General features: G+C 33.9%; 8 protein-coding genes across 8 annotated transcripts; 3 read left to right on the top strand and 5 right to left on the bottom strand.

Annotated features, from left to right (window-relative positions):
- Positions 1-108: 108 nt before the first annotated feature.
- Positions 109-1,682, bottom strand: BX664DRAFT_325413 (uncharacterized protein). Its single transcript, XM_051544019.1, has 5 exons — positions 1,120-1,682; positions 958-1,052; positions 598-889; positions 347-541; positions 109-269 (listed from the first exon to the last, which is right to left on the bottom strand). Exons 1-5 carry the CDS (start codon positions 1,514-1,516, stop codon positions 190-192), a joined length of 1,059 nt encoding a protein of 352 aa, XP_051403252.1. The 5' UTR covers positions 1,517-1,682; the 3' UTR covers positions 109-189.
- A 35-nt stretch (positions 1,683-1,717) lies between these two features.
- Positions 1,718-3,393, bottom strand: BX664DRAFT_325412 (uncharacterized protein). The gene is made up of 3 exons (XM_051544018.1): positions 2,283-3,393; positions 1,956-2,205; positions 1,718-1,886 (listed from the first exon to the last, which is right to left on the bottom strand). Exons 1-3 carry the CDS (start codon positions 3,086-3,088, stop codon positions 1,830-1,832), a joined length of 1,113 nt encoding a protein of 370 aa, XP_051403251.1. The 5' UTR covers positions 3,089-3,393; the 3' UTR covers positions 1,718-1,829.
- Positions 3,394-4,751: 1,358 nt separating this feature from the next.
- BX664DRAFT_292287 (uncharacterized protein) lies at positions 4,752-6,650 on the bottom strand (the record flags this gene model as incomplete). The annotated part of the gene is made up of 3 exons (XM_051541981.1): positions 6,042-6,650; positions 5,569-5,954; positions 4,752-5,385 (listed from the first exon to the last, which is right to left on the bottom strand). The coding sequence occupies exons 1-3, from the start codon at positions 6,630-6,632 to the stop codon at positions 4,752-4,754; spliced, it is 1,611 nt and encodes a 536-aa protein (XP_051403250.1). The 5' UTR covers positions 6,633-6,650.
- An 87-nt stretch (positions 6,651-6,737) lies between these two features.
- On the bottom strand, positions 6,738-7,561 carry BX664DRAFT_325406 (uncharacterized protein). The gene is made up of 4 exons (XM_051544017.1): positions 7,431-7,561; positions 7,237-7,363; positions 6,963-7,142; positions 6,738-6,886 (listed from the first exon to the last, which is right to left on the bottom strand). Exons 1-4 carry the CDS (start codon positions 7,491-7,493, stop codon positions 6,801-6,803), a joined length of 456 nt encoding a protein of 151 aa, XP_051403249.1. The 5' UTR covers positions 7,494-7,561; the 3' UTR covers positions 6,738-6,800.
- Positions 7,562-7,872: 311 nt separating this feature from the next.
- On the top strand, positions 7,873-9,038 carry BX664DRAFT_71228 (uncharacterized protein). The gene has a single exon (XM_051549703.1). The coding sequence runs from the start codon at positions 8,059-8,061 to the stop codon at positions 8,767-8,769; it is 711 nt and encodes a 236-aa protein (XP_051403248.1). The 5' UTR covers positions 7,873-8,058; the 3' UTR covers positions 8,770-9,038.
- A 1,727-nt stretch (positions 9,039-10,765) lies between these two features.
- On the top strand, positions 10,766-12,519 carry BX664DRAFT_258166 (uncharacterized protein; the record flags this gene model as incomplete). Its single annotated transcript, XM_051540541.1, has 2 exons — positions 10,766-11,371; positions 11,464-12,519. The coding sequence occupies 2 exons, from the start codon at positions 10,766-10,768 to the stop codon at positions 12,517-12,519; spliced, it is 1,662 nt and encodes a 553-aa protein (XP_051403247.1).
- Positions 12,520-13,705: 1,186 nt separating this feature from the next.
- BX664DRAFT_325399 (peptidase M76) lies at positions 13,706-14,602 on the bottom strand. The gene is made up of 4 exons (XM_051544016.1): positions 14,551-14,602; positions 14,337-14,487; positions 14,220-14,254; positions 13,706-14,097 (listed from the first exon to the last, which is right to left on the bottom strand). Exons 1-4 carry the CDS (start codon positions 14,580-14,582, stop codon positions 13,785-13,787), a joined length of 531 nt encoding a protein of 176 aa, XP_051403246.1. The 5' UTR covers positions 14,583-14,602; the 3' UTR covers positions 13,706-13,784.
- Positions 14,603-14,746: 144 nt separating this feature from the next.
- BX664DRAFT_71145 (TH1 protein) lies at positions 14,747-17,458 on the top strand. Its single transcript, XM_051549702.1, has 13 exons — positions 14,747-14,795; positions 14,876-14,927; positions 15,017-15,267; positions 15,347-15,463; positions 15,526-15,678; positions 15,737-15,870; positions 15,959-16,073; positions 16,207-16,273; positions 16,340-16,455; positions 16,522-16,643; positions 16,713-16,929; positions 16,994-17,255; positions 17,330-17,458. The coding sequence occupies exons 1-13, from the start codon at positions 14,793-14,795 to the stop codon at positions 17,419-17,421; spliced, it is 1,701 nt and encodes a 566-aa protein (XP_051403245.1). The 5' UTR covers positions 14,747-14,792; the 3' UTR covers positions 17,422-17,458.
- Positions 17,459-17,522: the final 64 nt, after the last annotated feature.

Here is a 17,522-nt window from a genome sequence, read left to right as displayed (position 1 = left end):
ATGTAAATATTGTAAAGACGTGTTTTTTTTATTTTTGTTTGTAGATTAGACAATGATATGAATGATGATACCCATCAAAAATAAAAAAAAAAAAAAAAGAAAAATGATACAAAGACTAATCCGAAAAAAATACCAACCAACTAACTACTGTACAAAACAAAACAAAGAAAGGTATTTGGGGAAATATGATCAGGGGTAAAGTTCAATACTACGTTTAAAATCATCTACACACATCCGTAATCTTGCATATTCTGGCCCTTGGAGATCATCTGTCGTATTTTTTTTTTTTTTTTTTTTAAAAAAAAAGAGTGAGTTTATCATAATGATCTATCTCTATTTGATTTACCTTCAGAGTAAGCTTTTCCTTGGACACCATATGTTTTCTCCAAATAGGACCAAAGATTTTGACTCACTATATCAGCATGAGTTTCAGGTGAAGGGCGATATTTGTCTATAGGGATACGAATGTTGGGATCCAGAGTACCATTGCTTCGTGTTAATTTGTTGTTCGTGATTTGACCTGGTGCTGGAGATCCTTCCCCTTTTTAATATCAAATATCGTCAGTCATCATATATCACTAAAACAATCCAACTTACGAGTTCTAAATAACATCCAAGCTCTTCCCCAAGATTTTTCCACCAAATAATGTTTCAAAGACATATCTTCTTGCCTTAGTTCTTGTACATACAGCATTTGTTCTGTCTTTCGTCGTTGATCCAAATTCTCTTGTTCTTGTTGGTCATGATGGTTCGTTATTGCTATAGTTGTATCTGTTGTTGTGCCTTTGGTGACATCAGAAGGAGTGGATGACACTGGTTCGACCTTTAGTTGATCCAAGGTGATGCTTGCTTTGTATTTTTCATTTTCGTTGGTACCATCACCACCCACCTAAAATCAAAAAAAAAAAAAAGAATTAGAACCAGCATATATGTACTGATTCCCTTTTTTGAACTTACCTGACGAGAACATTTGAAACAGTAGAGTGACTGAGTATCTAGATTATATTGTACAGCAGACGGTCCTTCTTCTTTACTAGCACAAGAACGGCAAACTATACAAAAACATAATTATACAGTTAGTCGGTGGAATCGCAGAAGAAAAAAAAATGACGGTATTACCTTGTTTGTCAGAGGCGGGATGAAGACTGAGGAAAGTGACCTTGTTTATTTGACAAGAATCACATGGTGATGGTTGTTGAAGATGGTTTGCTGATAATTGTTGTTTACTTTTAGCTAGTTCATTAGGGATAGCACCCAAATGAGGACACAGACTGATTTGATGGCGTTGCAGTTGCTGATAAAGTTGACGCCACGTCAATGATGGATCTTTGTACGTGATCTTGTAGTCGCTTTTAACCAGTCGGCGTAGCACCCGTTCATCGCTAATTAAACTGGACAAACTTTTACACGACATGGACAGAGCAAAAACGGACTTGATATCAAGGTATTCTGTAATGTGAAGTAAAATATCCGGCGTTAGCTGATTGATGGTGGTGATCGTGTTAGTTGAGTCCATGATGATCCTGTTGTTAGCTATTAAACGTTGTTGAGGCGAATGTTGTTACTGTTGTTAGTAATGTGACTATTGCTGTTTTTCTTGTAATGGAAGAAGAGATCAATAAAAGGAACAACAAAATAACGAAAAAGATAAAATAATGTAAATAATGACACGTATTTATTTCAAAGAGAAAAAGAACAAGAAAAAAAAAAAGAAAAAAAAAAAAAAACGAAAAAAAAAAATAACAGGGGATCGCAAAGTGACCCAAAGCGGACTTTTTGAATTTCAAGAGAGGGGTTATTCCATGTCCAATCATCGATCTTCCTTTTATTCATTCAGCAAGTACGTCTTGAATATCTTGGAAGAATGTCTTGTATCCTTGTAAAAGCTTTTGTTATAGATGATAAATTAGTAAATATATCATTGATTCTTTAAGATTTTTTTTTATAATAAATACCTTCTTTTTCTGCTTTTGTTTGGTCATCATTTCCACTTGTTTTGAATATGTCTTTCGCAATTTGTCATAGTCCGTCTTGACATCCAAATACTGTGCTCTGGCGTTCTTGAGTTCGGTATATCCTCTTCTCGAGAATATTTCCAATAATCGTAATTCTTCAAAGTTCCGAATATGTTCTTCAAGCATTTTGACCATTTTGGCACAAAACATTTCCGCAAGTTGTTGGCGATCTGGGTCATGGTTTTCGCGTCTAGATAAAAAAAATAAAATAAAGGAGTTAACTCTTTAGTCACATCATTCTTGGAATACATACACATATTTACTTACATAAAATCGCGTGTTGCCTTGTTGATAGCATTGGATGCAGCCGTAATTTCGTTCACGATTTGTCCTTCCGGTAGATGAAGTAATTCCAATTTTGTCCCTAGGTTCTCTTTCAGTGTTTGCCATAACTGGTCCATTGGTATTTCATCTTTAGTTTCAGGTAGCTCTTGTTGTCCAAAGAATTGTTTGATATCATCGTTAAGTTCCATTTGCAGTTGTTTTCTTCGTGTCATAAGCATATTCCAATCCTCTTCACTCATTGATTCACGTTGCATAACTGATGCATCGGCGTCATAGTCGTCCTTGTCGTCGTATAGGCTTTCCTTGTCCTCATCAGATCCTTGCATCTCTTCACTGTAATTATCATCATCGTTGGATCCATAATCAACTTCGTCATTGTTTTCTTTATCCATATCTGTATTTATATCAGTGGTCATCATCTGTTGCAATTGATCATTATCGTTCGATTCCTCACGTTCGGCTTGTGATGAATGTATCTCTGGATTCGCTTCCAACGGTTGTAAAGTCATGTTTCCCGTACTTTGACAAAGGTCCTTGTCAGGTTGGTCGGTATAATAGTCACGATTATCGTTGCCATCGCGTATGCTTTCCTTGTCATGATCATACTTCAGTATCGGTTCACTGTAGTCGTCGTTGTTGAACATATCCCCAGCCTTATCATCCTTTATTCTGTTCATATCCGTAACAGTGGTCATCATACGCTGCAATTCATGATTGTCGTTCAATTCATCACCTCCACTTTGTGATGAATGTATTTCAGTATTCTCGTCCAATGGTTGTAAAGTCATGTTTGTCGTACTTCCAGCGATGTCCTTGTCAGACTTGTCGATATGGTCATCATTATCTACACATTGATCATCATCGATTTCAAAAGCAGATGATCCTTCTTCAGGTTTTGTTTCCAAAGTATCACCTTGCTTTTCCAAATCATCGGTCTCATGTAATGGGTGGGAGGATGGAGAGAGAGAATCATCCAAGTCTTGATGTATTGGTGACGGTGTATTGTCAATATCGATTGGTAATACTTGATCAGGTGATACTGTTGTTGATGGTGGAGTTTTGTCAATATCGGTTGGTGATACTTGATTAGCAGATGGGATGATCGGTGAATGTAGTGCTGTTTCGTCAATATCGGTATGTGATACTTGATTAGGAGATGGGATGACCGATGAATGTACAGTTGTTTCGTCAGCGTCGGTTGGTAGTATTTGATCAGAAGATGTGCTGGTTGGTGAAGGTATTGTTTTTGATGCTGGAGATTTTTCAATTTCGGTTTGTGATAGTTGATTAACAGATGTAATGATTGGTGAATGTACTGTTTTTGATGCTGGAGATTTTTCAATTTCGGTTTGTGATACTTGATTAACAGATGTAATGATTGGTGAATGTACTGTTGTTGATGCTGGAATTTTGTCAATATCAGTTTGTGATACTTGATTAGCAGATGGGATGATCGGTGAATATGCTGCTGCTGATGCTGTTGTTTCGTCAACATCGGTTTGTGATATTTGATGAGGAGAGGTTGGTTGTGGTTCGTTTTGTTGTGAAGCGGTTGAAGATGCAAGTCGATGATTATGTTGCCAAGTTGATGACAGAGGAGTCAAAGGTTCTTGTTGGTTTTGAACTGTAGTATCATCGGTTTCGTTGCGTGAGACTGGTGTAATGACAAAGGAAGGTGTAGGATCATCAGTGAAAGCAGTCAGAGTCTTTGAAGGAGAATAGTGAAAAGAATGAATCGCCTTGTGATTGCGTTCAAAAGTTCGTGATGTTGTTGTAACAGAAGGTATAATGTTATCAGTTGCTACTAGTGGTTCGATTGTTTTGTTGTAGGAGCTTGGTTTCGTATCGATAAAGTTGATTGTATCTGTTTGAGATAATCGAGAAGGTGAAGTTGGATCTATAGTCTTTTGTTTTTTTGGTGATGAACCATCTATCCAAAGAAAAACAAATACATTTCAATTTAAAAATGATTCCTTTGTAAATCAACGTTAGTTTTAATATATGATAACATACCTATCTTGGTTAATGATTGTATAATAAATGGAGAGTCACTAAATGTAGCACCATATTCCCTAAATAAAAAAAAAAAAAAGATGGGTGAGCAAAAGATCACTAAAAGTATCGTGATAATTTCATTTCATTACCCATAGCCGCGTTTTCTTGCATCAAACTTCTTTTTGTAGTATTCAGATAGCATAAAAGAAAAAAAAATAATAATGAAAAATAGAAAGAAAGAGAGAACAACGGAGTTTGAGCAAAAAAAAAGGTTTAAATCAATTTCAGTTCAAAGTATTGTTTTTTATTTTTTATTTTTTATTTTTTATTTTGTATGTATATATATATAAAACACAGGACAAAATAATAAAAGATAATAACATTCAAAAGTATATATTAAACTGGAATAGACAGAATATATAAACTAAACTAAAAAAAAAAAAAAGAGAATTGTTATCATTCACTAGCTAAGAATATCAAAAGCTCTTCATTTTCGTTGATTTCCCTTTTAGTCCAGCATATGACTTGATTTTCGATTTTTCCCTTTAATAACAGAATGTTGGCATCATCAGGTGTTTTCACTTGACGCATAAAATGGAATGGACAATATATCTTTGTATCTTCTTGAGTTTCATCCAAAAATAAGTTGCCTTGATCGTCTGTTGCATCCAGAACCGTATGTCCATACATGACACAATATTTCCTAGTGGCTCCTTGCACTTGTTTGAATACATCAAATTCATCTTCGGTAGTTGGCGTGCCAAAGTAAAATCCAAGAGGTGTGTTTGGTGGTAAACGACGTTTGGCGTATACTGAATGGCATAGATCATCTTTGTTCCTATTTGATTTATGTTCCACACGAACTATATCTCTCCAACCAGTAGGAATATCAGGGGTATCGACATCAGCACGATCATCACCAGAGATTGTCCATAATATGGATGCACATATTCCTTGTTCTTCCATGGTTTTGTCATATATTGTTGTTTCCGTATTCTTTGATTGTTCACTCGTTACAAGAGGTGAGGATTGGGTTTGATTTTCCTTGTCACTTTCATCTTTTTTCATCATTCGTTGCCGAAGTCTTTCTCTTTGTCGATTAGCAATAAATTGATCAAATTCGGTGACTAGAGAATCTGAAGAAGAACAACTCCCTTGTTTGTCATCGTCTTTGTCATTTGAAGTTTCAGTTAACACTGTCACTGATGTAATCCAAGATGAAGAATATGAAGATGATGATGGTGATGATGATGATGGTGATGCTGTATGTGACGATGATGATGATGATGATGATGTTGTTGTTGTTGTTGTTGTTGTTGCTGTTGCATGATGCTGTTCAACCGATTTGTGATCCAAAGTAGCATCGAGTGATGATGTTGATACAGTTGTATTGGTAGTAGAATTTGATGTTCGAGGTGTTGGTAAAACTTGTTCATTATCAAAAGATAATTTGGAACGCGTAGGTTTCCCAAAGCATAGTGGCCAATCATGGGTAACTAGAATCTTCATCCAACGTTGATATGTAGCTACAGCTTGAGGGAAATTAGCAGGTTTAAATGTCAATCGAAAGTGCATGGATCGACTACCAGGAGGTCTGAAGGATTCAAAGTGGCGACCATGATTGTTCGTCAATATAGCAGAAGCAGAATTCTTAGGTGTCTACAGGTATATAAACAAAAAAAAAAAAACAAAAAAAAAACAAAGATGAATTAACCATAAGGTACAAATAAATTACTTTTAGTTTACCTTTCCACGAAAAGTCAAAGGTAAGTTTCTTTCAAGACTAATAGATTTGTCCAAAGCCAAAGCGGTTTTAATTAGGTTTATTCGAGGCATTGCGTGATCTGGATGTTGCTTGAGGGCCAAAAACAGCATAGAGGATTGACTATTCCAGCGTGGTTGGAGAGGAGGTGAGATTGTACCATTTTGTTGTTGTTGTGTCGTGGGTAAATTTTGGATGGATCGAGTATAATTTGTGCTAGATGATGGACGGATAACTTGAGGAAGAAGAGGTAACGAAGTACAAGGGGTATGGTTGGTGGCGACTTCCCGTTTCAAAACTACCTTGAGTGGTTGTTTCCGTTTTGGGTTACGGACTATCACATTGTCTTGTTCTAATGGTGGTCGTTTGGTACCTGAATTTATAGTAGTTCCAGTATGTTCCATCATTGTTTGTTTGTTAATTTCAGTGTCCTTGCTATCAAGTTGTAGAGTATTACTTGCGTGCCTTGATGCCAGACTTCGATTTTGATTGGGAGAGGATAAGTTTTGGAGTTCCGTGTTTCGACCAGATTGAACAATATGAGGAAAACCTTCACTTTGATATAAGTGAGACATCGGTATCGTAAAAAAAAAAAAAAAAAGAAATCACAAAGATATCAATATATAAAGTCCAAAAAAAAGAAGGATTATTTATAAAGGGCAGACGAAGAGGAAACGAAAAAAAAAAAAATAATGTTTGAGTGTTTTATTCAATTTCATATTCCGCATACTATAAACTATAAACTATTTTGATCTTTTGACAACGGCAGCCACCAATGCAGCTGCAACAGCAACTACACCACTAACAATAGCTAAACCAATAGCTCCCTCTATAAATCAAAAAAAAAAGAAAGAAAAATTATAAACAATGATTATACATATACATATATATGTATATTCTTTTACCTGTAGACACCTTATCGTCAATTTGTTTAGCCAACCCCAATGCTTGTACATTTTTTGGCTCTAATTTTAAAAGTTTTTGGTTATAAGTTCTTGCTTCAGAGTAATTGGATATCTTGTAATGAGCCAAAGCTAAAAAGTAAAGACATTCCCTTCGACGTTCAGGTGCATCAGTATATATTTCTATAATTAAAGAAAAAGAGAGAGGTTTCTTTAGTAATGGTTTCTTGGCGAAAAATATAATCAACTTTTCTTTCATTTTGATTGGTTTTTTTACCTACAAGGAGTTGAATTCCTTTTTCCACCTGATTATTATTGGCTGATCTGACTAATCCCCAAGCATAGTTAAATTTGGTTTGAATAGTAACATATTCACCTTCCTTGATAAATTGTCTTTTGAGTACCTATTGAAAAAGATAAAAGATTAATGTAATGTAACTAACTTTTGATATATATATATATATATATTACCTCGAGTTCTGCAGAACTTAATGGTATTTCAACATCTTCAACTACAGGGATATCTCTTTTCATGTTGTTTTTTTGTTATTTTTTAGGAAAAGGTATCACGAGAACAAAAGAATAAAGAAATTAAAAGAAAAAGAGAAAAAAAAAATAATCGAGCCATGACAATGAAAAAAAAACACGGACGAAAATTTAAACACAGTTGGCATTTGTAGGCTTTTGCAATGCAGCTTATCTTTTTCTTTTTTTCTTTTTTCTTTCTTTATTTTCTTTATTTTCTTTCTTTCCCTTGGTTTTCCTATCACAACTTATTGTGAAGAACGTTTTGACCATGCCTGGGGTTCACCTATGTAATAATTGTCAAGACGTTATTGTTACTCTTTTGAACGATAACGAATTCATTTGCGCAGGATGTCGATTACAAGCTAATGTAAAACTATATGAAAACCTTTTACATGGATAAAAATAATAATAAAAAAACTAACACACACACACTCTCTCTCTTTTTTTTGTTCTTATATTGTAGGAACGTATTGAACAAGCTTATCAGAATTACGATGAAAACTCATTACAAGATGTTCTTCATGGAATTCAAGATTCTATTCAAACTACCATTACAATTAGTCTCTTCGAAATGTTGTCTCTTCGTACTAATGAAAGTTTCAACTCCACTCAAGAGCACTTGACTGACGACGTCCACAGTAATAACAACGAAAATGATCAGTTTCCGCGTTTTACGATCTCCTTTGCTGGTGACGACAACGATAATATGGAGTCCTTCTATAGAAATGATGTATCAGTCAACCCTATTTTGGCAACTACGAGAAATAGTTCTTCTGGTGAATTAGCTAACGGTTCGGGACTTGCTTCTATACCACTTACATCTAATGTTGGCTTGAATAGATCTGACGGCGTGGATGATTCAGATTGGGAAACTGTACCGGAAGACGAAGAACAACAACGTCCAGTGGAGGATCATACCTGCATTAGCAATAGCAGCAATAGCGACTTGGAGGACTCGAATGAAAGTTGCGACTTTAGTAACTCTGACGAATACGATGATGAATACGATGATGAATATGACGATGAATATGACGATGAATATGGCGACGAGTACGACGATGAATATGATGATGAATATGATGATGAATACGATGATAGCTTTAGTGATGATTATAATGGTGACTACAGTGATGATTACAGTGAAGATGAATACAGCAATGAAGACTGTGATGATGATAGCAATCTAGACGAGGATATTATTGACGATGAATTTGAAGATGGCGTCAATGACGAAGATGGCGATGAAGATGACATGATGACTGGATTTGACTATTTTAGGTAATAGGAGAAGAAACAATTGATTATTGGTATACTCACGTTTATCTTTTTTTTTTTTTTTTAATAACATAGGTTGGAATTGCTAGGTTATAACCAAGATGGATCACCCTCATGGTCATCGACATATGTACGACCCTCCAATGGAACAAGAAACTGGGAAACTTATCGTTCTCATTTTATTGACGAAAATAGTATACGACTTGAGTAAGTTTGAAAACAATTTTATTGATTGATAGTGTCTAATTACCCATCCAATTAACATGTCATTATAATTATAGATTCAATTCTGCAGGATGCGCCAATTTCAAGAGGCACGAAACATTGACTAGCCGGACATTAGAAGGTGATGATGATTCAGGTATAGAAAGGAAATATAAAATAAAATCTCGTTTGATATATATATATATATATATATATATGTATGATTACTCAAGCGTCTTTTCTTCTTGATCTTGCAAATTAGTGATTGCAAAGGATGACTGTGCTATTTGTCAAGATGTTTACCGAATTGGATCATGTTTGACCAAAATGCCCTGTGGTCATGAATATCATCAATCCTGTATTTTACCATGGTTATTCCAAAGTGCTACTTGTCCTATCTGGTAATAATAATAAAAAGAAAAAAGATGTGTCTAGACGAAGAACTGATTCATTTTTTTTTTATGTTAGCCGATACTCTTTGAAAGGCGAAGACAACAATATTCTCTAGTTTTAAATAGCAAGTTCTTGTTTTCCTGATCTCCTCTTTTTTTTTTTTTTTATATATCATATTCTTCTCTAGTTTAGCATATTATTCCATTTCCATTTGCATTACCTTCTTTTATCTACATTCATTTACTACCCAATATATTTAGTATTTCATCTATGCAAGTTGCTAATCCCAAATTATTACAGAAATAAAGAAATCAAAACCAAATTTCTATGAATTTACTTTTTTTTTTCTGGTATCCTCATTCACATATTTACCGACTTTAGTGGTACAACCGAGGCGGCTGTTCCAAAATGAGGGTTTGACTGGCCGATTCCGAATCTTGTTGGGTATATTTTCGTTTTTGAACCCTGCAACACCCGTTCTCTATTTTTGCCCCATGCCCCACACTTTTTGCCTTTTTTCCCGCGCTTTTCAATTCCTTTGAATTTGATTTGCTAAAAGGGATTTCTTTTTCATGGATGATACCCTATTATATCCTTTTGAGGTATACTTCCTTATAAAGCCTTCCTCTACTGAATGATCATTCGGATGATTACCTCAAAGTAGTGATGTTTTTTACAAAAAAAAAAAAGTTTGTCTAATGACTTTTTGATGTTTAAATATGAGTTTGCCGTGGAAAGTATTCCTTTTTGGAAACCTGTGAAGTTGTAAATCTTTGATTTCCCCTAGTTATTTTTGACATCTGCGGAGGTACAAAGCTTATTAGGGCAACCTTAGTAATGCGGTTTTTTCACTATGCTATTGGGTAACTAAACAAAATATTTCATTTTTTTTTTTAATCACGTATGATGATTTATCAATAATGATTTCTTTAAATGTAATCGTCTTTTTTTTTTTTTTTGATGACTGATTATTATTAACGGTATGGATTCTTCATCCAAATGTAAAATTAGTAAGGAGAAACTACAAACAGGAAGACGATTGTAATGAAATGTAATATGCTCTGGGAAAAATCGGAGCATCAAAAGGGAGAAAAATCACCTGCCTTACCAAACTGTATTTAAAGTCGCCCTGTGCTTGTCAACTGCTTCTCTTTCTTTCTTTTTCTTTCTACACTTTTTTTTTTTTTTTCAACTTCTTCAAATTGTCATATCTACTATTGGTGGTTAAAAAATATGTCTCCTACTACAATCAATAACTCAAGCAAGGACACTGAACAAGGTAGCAAAGTTCCTATTGATCTAATTGCTAGATCTAACTATCATAATGAAGGTATGCTTATCAACTGCATTTTAACATGGTAAAGCTACAGCAACTTAAAACTTTTTTTTTTTGTATAGGTACTGCAATGAAGACTGAAAAACGACAAGCTCTTAATTTACATGGATTAGCTCCTAGCCGTGTTGAAGATGTAGAAATACAAAAACGTCGTGCTCTCAAATTACTCCGTTCCAAAAATACTATGCTTGAAAAATATATCTTCTTGGCTCAAATGCGAACCAACAATGTCCGTTTATTTTACAAGATTGTCATTGAAGAATTGGAAGAAATTGCTCCTATTATATATACCCCTACTGTTGGTACTGCTTGTCAAGAATATTCCAATATTTACCCTTTCCTTGCTGGCCCTGGTGTACCTGATGGATTATATTTGACCAAGGATTCCTTCTCCAATCTTGTTGAAACTATCAAAAGTTACAAACCATATGCTGATGAGGAATTTAAACCCGATATTGCTGTGATTTCAGATGGTTCTCGTATTCTTGGTTTAGGTGACTTGGGTGTGAATGGTATGGGCATCCCTATTGGCAAGTTACAACTTTACGTTGCTGGTGCTGGTATTGATCCTCGAAAAACTTTACCTATTATTTTGGATTTGGGAACAAACAATGAAACTTTTCGCAATGATGAATTCTATTTGGGTTTACGCCAACCTCGTCCCTCTGATGATGAAGTAATATGAATAATAATAATAATAATAAAAAAAAAGAAGATGATATTAACTCTTTTATCTTATTTTTTTTTTCTCTCTTCTTCTTTTAATAGTTCTATGAAACAGTTGATACCGTCCTTTCTGCTCTTCGTACTGTTTATCCTGGTTTAATGATTCAATTTGAAGATTGGTCTTCTGAACATGCTTTTGGACTTTTGGAAAAATATCAATCAAAAATGCTCTGCTTCAATGATGATATTCAAGGTACAGGTGCAGTGATTCTTTCTGGGGTGATGAATGCTATTCGTAGAGTTCAAAAAGAAAATAATGTATTGCCATCAGATCATCGCATTGTATTTTATGGAGCTGGATCTGCTGCTATTGGTGTTGCTCGACAAATTCAAGAATACTTTACAACTGAACACAATATGACCGAAGATCAAGCCAAGCGTCTCTTTTGGATTGTGGATAGTAAAGGAATGGTGACATTGGATCGTGGTGATAAATTAGCTCAACACAAGATTTATTATGCTCGTGACGATAATCAAGGTCAACAGATCAAATCATCATTGGATATCATCAATCATGTCAAACCAACCATTTTAATCGGTTTATCATCCATCCCTGGTGCATTTACTAAAGAAATCTTGGTGCGACTTGGTGAACTCAACAAGAATCCAATTGTCTTCCCTCTGTCCAACCCTGCTACTCAAGCTGAATGTACCTTTGAACAAGCCATGCAAGCTACTAATCATCGTGTGATCTTTGCCTCTGGTACTGCCTTCCCTGCCTTTACTGAACCTGATACAGGCAAGAAACACATTCCTGGTCAAGGAAACAATATGTATATCTTTCCTGGTTTAGGTCTGGGTGCTGTTTTGGCTAGACCATTATCTATCTCTGATCGTATGATTTATATGGCTTCCAAAGCCTTGGCTGATTCTTTAACTCCTGAAGAAATATCACAAGGTTGGTTGTATCCTTCTTTACAACGTATTCGTGAAGTATCTGCTTTGGTGGCTACTGCTGTATGTGAAGAGGCTTTATCAGAAGGTGTAGCTCAAGATTTAAAACACATTGGTGACAAATCTCATGCTCAATTAGTAGATTACGTATCTAGTCAAATGTGGGTGCCCGTTAATGATGCTTATGGAACAAGTCGTATTTAGATAGATTTTTTTATTTTTATTTTTATTATCATTACTTTTTATCATCATTATTATTATATACATCATCACCACTTGTTTATCATCTTTTTGGATTATATCAATTTTTTTTTTTCAAATAAACTTTTACATTACAAATCTAAAGATGTCTCATTTTCCATTTCTATTTTTGTGACGCTATGCTTCGTTATCATTGGCTACTGTCCATGTGTCATTTTGATCCATTGACTTTCATTCGCGATAGTCATCCGTAACTTACCATATCCAATCCTATTTTCATGTGAACAATATGATCATCATCGACATCATCATTTTCGTCATGACGATATCAATCATTATAATTAATATACTTTATGTCAATGTGGAGTAGCGTCATTTAAAATAGCAAGGGAAAACGCATTAGACCAGAAAAAAAAAGTGAAGTGCCAATTTAGGGATAGCTGCAAAACCTAATCACGATGATTCTTTTCTTTCAATCATCAAAAAAGAAAAAAAATGAGAAAGAGATCAAGAGGAGAGCTCTAAGATGGGACGATGATCATGATTGCAAAAGAAAGAAAGTACTTATCAAACACTGAATGTAAAATACTTTCCTTTATAAGTCATAGATAATATACATGTCTTTTTTTTTTTTTTTTTTTTTTGTTAATGGTGTTTATATGGTATGATGGTAGATTAGTCTTAAAAATGATATTTGATGGGTGATTAGAGGTGTTTAGGGTCATGGTTTTTTTTTTTTTTTTTTTTTTTTTTTTTTTTTTTTTGGTTGGAAGTTTTGAATTTTACAGCCAAAAGTTTCCAATTCCTCAGCCAAATTTTAGCTGTAAAAAGAAATTGTCGAGGGGTCATCAGGCGATTTTTGGAAAAATCGATGAAATCTTTTTGGTGATCATTGTACATGAAGTGGCAGGATAAGCGATAAAATGACATTAGATGATATTTGACTACTTTTCTGAGAGGAATCCAATGGTGATCATTTTATTGGATGATGATCATTATTGAATGAGAAATGACAATATTGACTTTTATTATTGAATAATGTGTAAATCGTTATTAACGCAAGTGCATATCACCCATAATCACATATCATCCGTCATCACATCCACTTCTCGATGATGAAAACTCTGAACCTCAATGTTCACACGTATACCAAATAAAAAGCAGAAAAAGAAAACAATGTAAAATCGAAAAAGTTACAATGGGAGCAGTCAAGTCTTTATTGAATAATACAAAATGAGGGTATATGCTTTAAAAAAAAAAGACCAGTTCTATGGAGGGAGTGGGGATGTGTCTTTCATGCATTTTTCATATACTTGTTCAACAATTTTTGCAGCTTGATCTCCACAATGAAGTTGAGTTGACTGGATGGCATCGCGTAGTATACATTGTTGACGTCTGTATTCTGGCTTGACTTGATAACACTGACCAAGGGCACTTGCTCTGACTTCACCACATGCAATAAGATGACATATACTTGTGAAGGTTCCTTTCCGGGAGGCATCGAAGGCATGTACAAGTTCATGAATCAATGTTTCTTCCAGTTCTTCAGCGGATCGAATGTTGTCGCAACATAGTACTACTCTAATTGTAAGAAGGGAAGACAAAAAAAAAAAAGATTAGGTACAAAAAAGAATTTCTTGTGTAAGTTCTTTATAGTGATCTTTTTTTTTTTTTTTTTTTTTTTTTTTTTTTTTTTTTTTTACCTTTTGTAAGTCCCATCGTAATAACCCATTTTATCCTGATAAACAGAAAGAGTAAGAATATCATCAGCATTTTGGAAGGTATTGTAATATGTATCTATTTAAAGAAGTGTATATCACCTGTTGATTAGTTCCAGAGCATGGTCTACAAGTAATCCCACGACGAAGAGTTCCACGATTTAATGTCTGAATAGCTTGAAGTAGAGTTGTTACTTTAGGAGAGGAATCCAAAATACGGGCAAGTTTTGCTGTGCATTGTTCTTCAGTCAATCTATTAAAACATAGTTTATGTTAGTGCATTCTATGTTGTACAGTACTTTATCAGTTCACGTACGTTGGACGAAAAGGGGGTTCATAAAGACGCATACACCAAAAAAAAAAAAAAAGGGAAAAGGAACAAGAATTGATAAAAGGGACAGAAAGGGTATTTAACTATTTTGACCACATTGGACGACACACATCCAAATCGGGGTTGAAATTGTCAACTTTTACAATCGCGAGTTTTTTTTTTTTTTTTTATTTTGTGCTTGCTTGCTTTTTCTTTTTCTCTTTTTATCTCTAAGGTTCTTTAAAATCATGGTAAGTATTTTAGTAAATATATGCTTGAATTCTTCCATTTTATAAACATACATGTTGACTTTTTTTACGTATTATATTAGGTGCTAGGAATTCAAAAACTTGAAGACTATAAAAAAGCTTTATCGCAAAAAGGTAATTCTGATTTTTCAACTGCTCATAATTGGATCTATTGATTAACATTGTCTATTCCCTTTTGTGATGGATTTATTTTTCTTGTATAGATGCTATCCTTGAACCAAACATATACAACGATGCCTTGGCCGAATACATTGCTGAAGGTGGTGCTCCTATGGATGCAGTAACTCTTTTAGCTGAATCTTATATTGGATCACCCTCCATGTGTAATATCATAGCTTCTTCGGCAGACTCCATTGGTGTAGACAGTCAAACAGTAATGCGTGAAGCGATCAAACAAAAACTCAAGGAACGGTTCGATCCAAAGCGTTGTGACGATCTCTTGATGCAATCAGAGGTAAAGAAAAAAAAAAAAAGGCTATTGAACACATGGGTTATACTAATTTTTTTTTCTTTTTAAATCAAAAAAATACTAGAATCAAGTTGATCCTGAATGGCTTAGTACTATTATCAAGGCAGACTATTGGAGAAAAACTATATACGAATTACTGGAACAATATCCACGTTGTGCTTTTTTGAATTTGGCTGTCATGGTGAGTGAAATGAGTTATAATTTTTATATACTTATTTCTCTCCTTTTTTTTTATGATTGTAGAGAATCTCAGAAGCCGGCTACAGCGAAGAAATTTCCAATTTGCGAACAGCATCTACATATATTGAAGTATACAACAGTATTCTCGATCACTCGTTTTCAAGTATTGTGCCTGTAGATGATTTGGAATTTGAAGATCGACTTCCTGATATTGTGGTAAAGTATATCAAAATAATGAATATAATAATTGTACTTATTCTTATCATATTTGTAGCGCGTTTGTTGTGAACGGGAGGAAACTTATTTGTATGCCCAATTACTTTTACAAAATCTTTATGAAAACGAAGACAAGATGCCATTTATTCGATTATCACAAGAACTGGAACGATCAGCTATACAACGGGGGCAGTAAGTTTCTTTTTTTTTTTTTTTTTTTTTTTTTTTTGGAGAGTGGATGAAAAGCATTGTTGCTTATTTTTGTATTTTTGTTTTACAGACATGGATTTGTGGATATCCTAAAGTTATACTTATCGTCTGCACCAACGCAAGTGTCAAATGCTCTGAAAGCTATTAGATCAAATCAGCAAGCAACTCCTGGTGATATCATGGTGGTAAAAAAAAAAAAAAAAAAAAAAGGAAAGAAAGAAAGGAAAAAAAATAATTAATGTAGGATTTATGTCATTTTGTACCTTATTGTCTTTTTTTTTTTTTTTTTTTTTTTTGTTTTTTTTTTTTTTTTTTTAGTTATACAAACTTTACAGCTCAGATCAGCCACCTGCCATACAACATATAAGAGATTTTGAACTGATTAGTATGAATAGATTAAAATATAGATGACTGTAATATTAGATACTTATCCTATTTCTTTATTTTATAGATATTATGCTCAAGACTGTGTTCGTACCAAATTCTGGAACCTCACTCAAACCTGAATTAAAGGAGAAGCTATTGTACCTGATTGCATATGCCACAACAAACAAGGATACCAATGAGGTAATATAGTTTTTTTTTTTGTTTTATTAAAAAGATCACTTTTTAACTTACTGGTGTATCAAATAGATTCAGAAACAAGAAATCGATCAAGTTTATAATATTTTGAAAGAGTTACAGGTAGCTCTCAATGAAAAAGCCAAAGGGGAAAATATGACTGGAGCTATGAAAACTATTCTGAAGGCTATAAGGTATCATCAAAAAAAAAATATGAAATATATCTATTAGTTGATTCATTAGTCCTCTTTACATATATATAGTTTACCGATTGGATCTATGGCAGTGTTGTTATGGATAGAATACACATCGATTCACACACCTTATTTTGAAACTTACTTTCGATCATCGGAGGTTCCTGTACTTCATCTACTTTTGGACGAAATTGCTTCACGACATCCATTACAACGACCTTTCGTGTTTGAAGTGATCAAAACTTGTTTACGACATCCTTATCAAAATTTTGCTCCCGAAATTCTGGTAAAGTATATATATATTTCAATAAAAGGAACAATGATTGATTTATTAACATATATATCCTTAGATGACATTACAAAAGGCATGGATTGATCGATTATTATATCTTGTCCAAGTACATTATACACTTCCAGTACTAAAGTTTATCAAAAGTGCTGAAAGAGAATTGGATGATAGTTTGACAGTCCACTTTGTACAAAAGGTGTTGCGAATGGCCAAACCTCCTTATTCTCTCGCATTTGTTGAACATTTGGCTGATATCTTGTTACCTATTACAGAAATGCTGGGATTGATTAAGAATGTACCAAAAGCTGTGGTGGACTTTTTTGGTAATCTTTTTTATTATTATTATTAATATAATTATTATTATATATTAATTTATTATTTTTATTTTATTTTATAGATGAAGCAAGACAAGAAGAACAAATAGTTATTAGTGAAACTTTGGACAAAAAGATAGCTAGTATTTGTAGTTTGAAATCAAAAACGAAATAAAAAAAATAAGGACATTTATGAATGAATCAATTTTTTCTCTCCGATTTGTACTCGTACGGCCTCTCCGTTTTTTTTTTATCTTCTTCTTTTTACCTTAAAAA

The sequence above is a fragment of the Halteromyces radiatus genome (assembly GCF_025201355.1).
Source record: "Halteromyces radiatus strain CBS 162.75 chromosome Unknown BX664scaffold_2, whole genome shotgun sequence".
Taxonomy (NCBI): domain Eukaryota; kingdom Fungi; phylum Mucoromycota; class Mucoromycetes; order Mucorales; family Cunninghamellaceae; genus Halteromyces; species Halteromyces radiatus.
The sequence above is the reverse complement of the archived record's forward strand: the minus strand, read 5'-3'. Positions and strand labels throughout refer to the sequence as shown.

What these genes read in the sequence shown, in the direction of transcription:
- BX664DRAFT_325413 (XM_051544019.1), bottom strand. Translation starts at nt 1,516, where the DNA reads ATGGACTCAACTAACACGATCACCACCATCAATCAGCTAACGCCGGAT. An exon ending in TTGGATGTTATTTAGAACTC is followed by an intron (nt 542 to 597) that starts GTAAGTTGGATT and finishes GATATTAAAAAG; the next exon opens with GGGAAGGATCTCCAGCACCA. An exon ending in AGGAAAAGCTTACTCTGAAG is followed by an intron (nt 270 to 346) that starts GTAAATCAAATA and finishes AAAATACGACAG; the next exon opens with ATGATCTCCAAGGGCCAGAA.
- BX664DRAFT_325412 (XM_051544018.1), bottom strand. Translation starts at nt 3,088, where the DNA reads ATGACTTTACAACCATTGGACGAGAATACTGAAATACATTCATCACAA. An exon ending in AAGGCAACACGCGATTTTAT is followed by an intron (nt 2,206 to 2,282) that starts GTAAGTAAATAT and finishes TTTTTTATCTAG; the next exon opens with ACGCGAAAACCATGACCCAG. An exon ending in AACAAAAGCAGAAAAAGAAG is followed by an intron (nt 1,887 to 1,955) that starts GTATTTATTATA and finishes CTATAACAAAAG; the next exon opens with CTTTTACAAGGATACAAGAC.
- BX664DRAFT_325406 (XM_051544017.1), bottom strand. Translation starts at nt 7,493, where the DNA reads ATGAAAAGAGATATCCCTGTAGTTGAAGATGTTGAAATACCATTAAGT. An exon ending in TAAGTTCTGCAGAACTCGAG is followed by an intron (nt 7,364 to 7,430) that starts GTAATATATATA and finishes CTTTTTCAATAG; the next exon opens with GTACTCAAAAGACAATTTAT. An exon ending in AGGAATTCAACTCCTTGTAG is followed by an intron (nt 7,143 to 7,236) that starts GTAAAAAAACCA and finishes CTTTAATTATAG; the next exon opens with AAATATATACTGATGCACCT.
- BX664DRAFT_71145 (XM_051549702.1), top strand. An exon ending in AAAAGCTTTATCGCAAAAAG is followed by an intron (nt 14,928 to 15,016) that starts GTAATTCTGATT and finishes TTTCTTGTATAG; the next exon opens with ATGCTATCCTTGAACCAAAC. An exon ending in CTCCTGGTGATATCATGGTG is followed by an intron (nt 16,074 to 16,206) that starts GTAAAAAAAAAA and finishes TTTTTTTTTTAG; the next exon opens with TTATACAAACTTTACAGCTC.
- BX664DRAFT_325399 (XM_051544016.1), bottom strand. Translation starts at nt 14,582, where the DNA reads ATGCGTCTTTATGAACCCCCTTTTCGTCCAAC. An exon ending in GCTCTGGAACTAATCAACAG is followed by an intron (nt 14,255 to 14,336) that starts GTGATATACACT and finishes TCTGTTTATCAG; the next exon opens with GATAAAATGGGTTATTACGA. An exon ending in TACGATGGGACTTACAAAAG is followed by an intron (nt 14,098 to 14,219) that starts GTAAAAAAAAAA and finishes TCTTACAATTAG; the next exon opens with AGTAGTACTATGTTGCGACA.
- BX664DRAFT_71228 (XM_051549703.1), top strand. Translation starts at nt 8,059, where the DNA reads ATGTTGTCTCTTCGTACTAATGAAAGTTTCAACTCCACTCAAGAGCAC.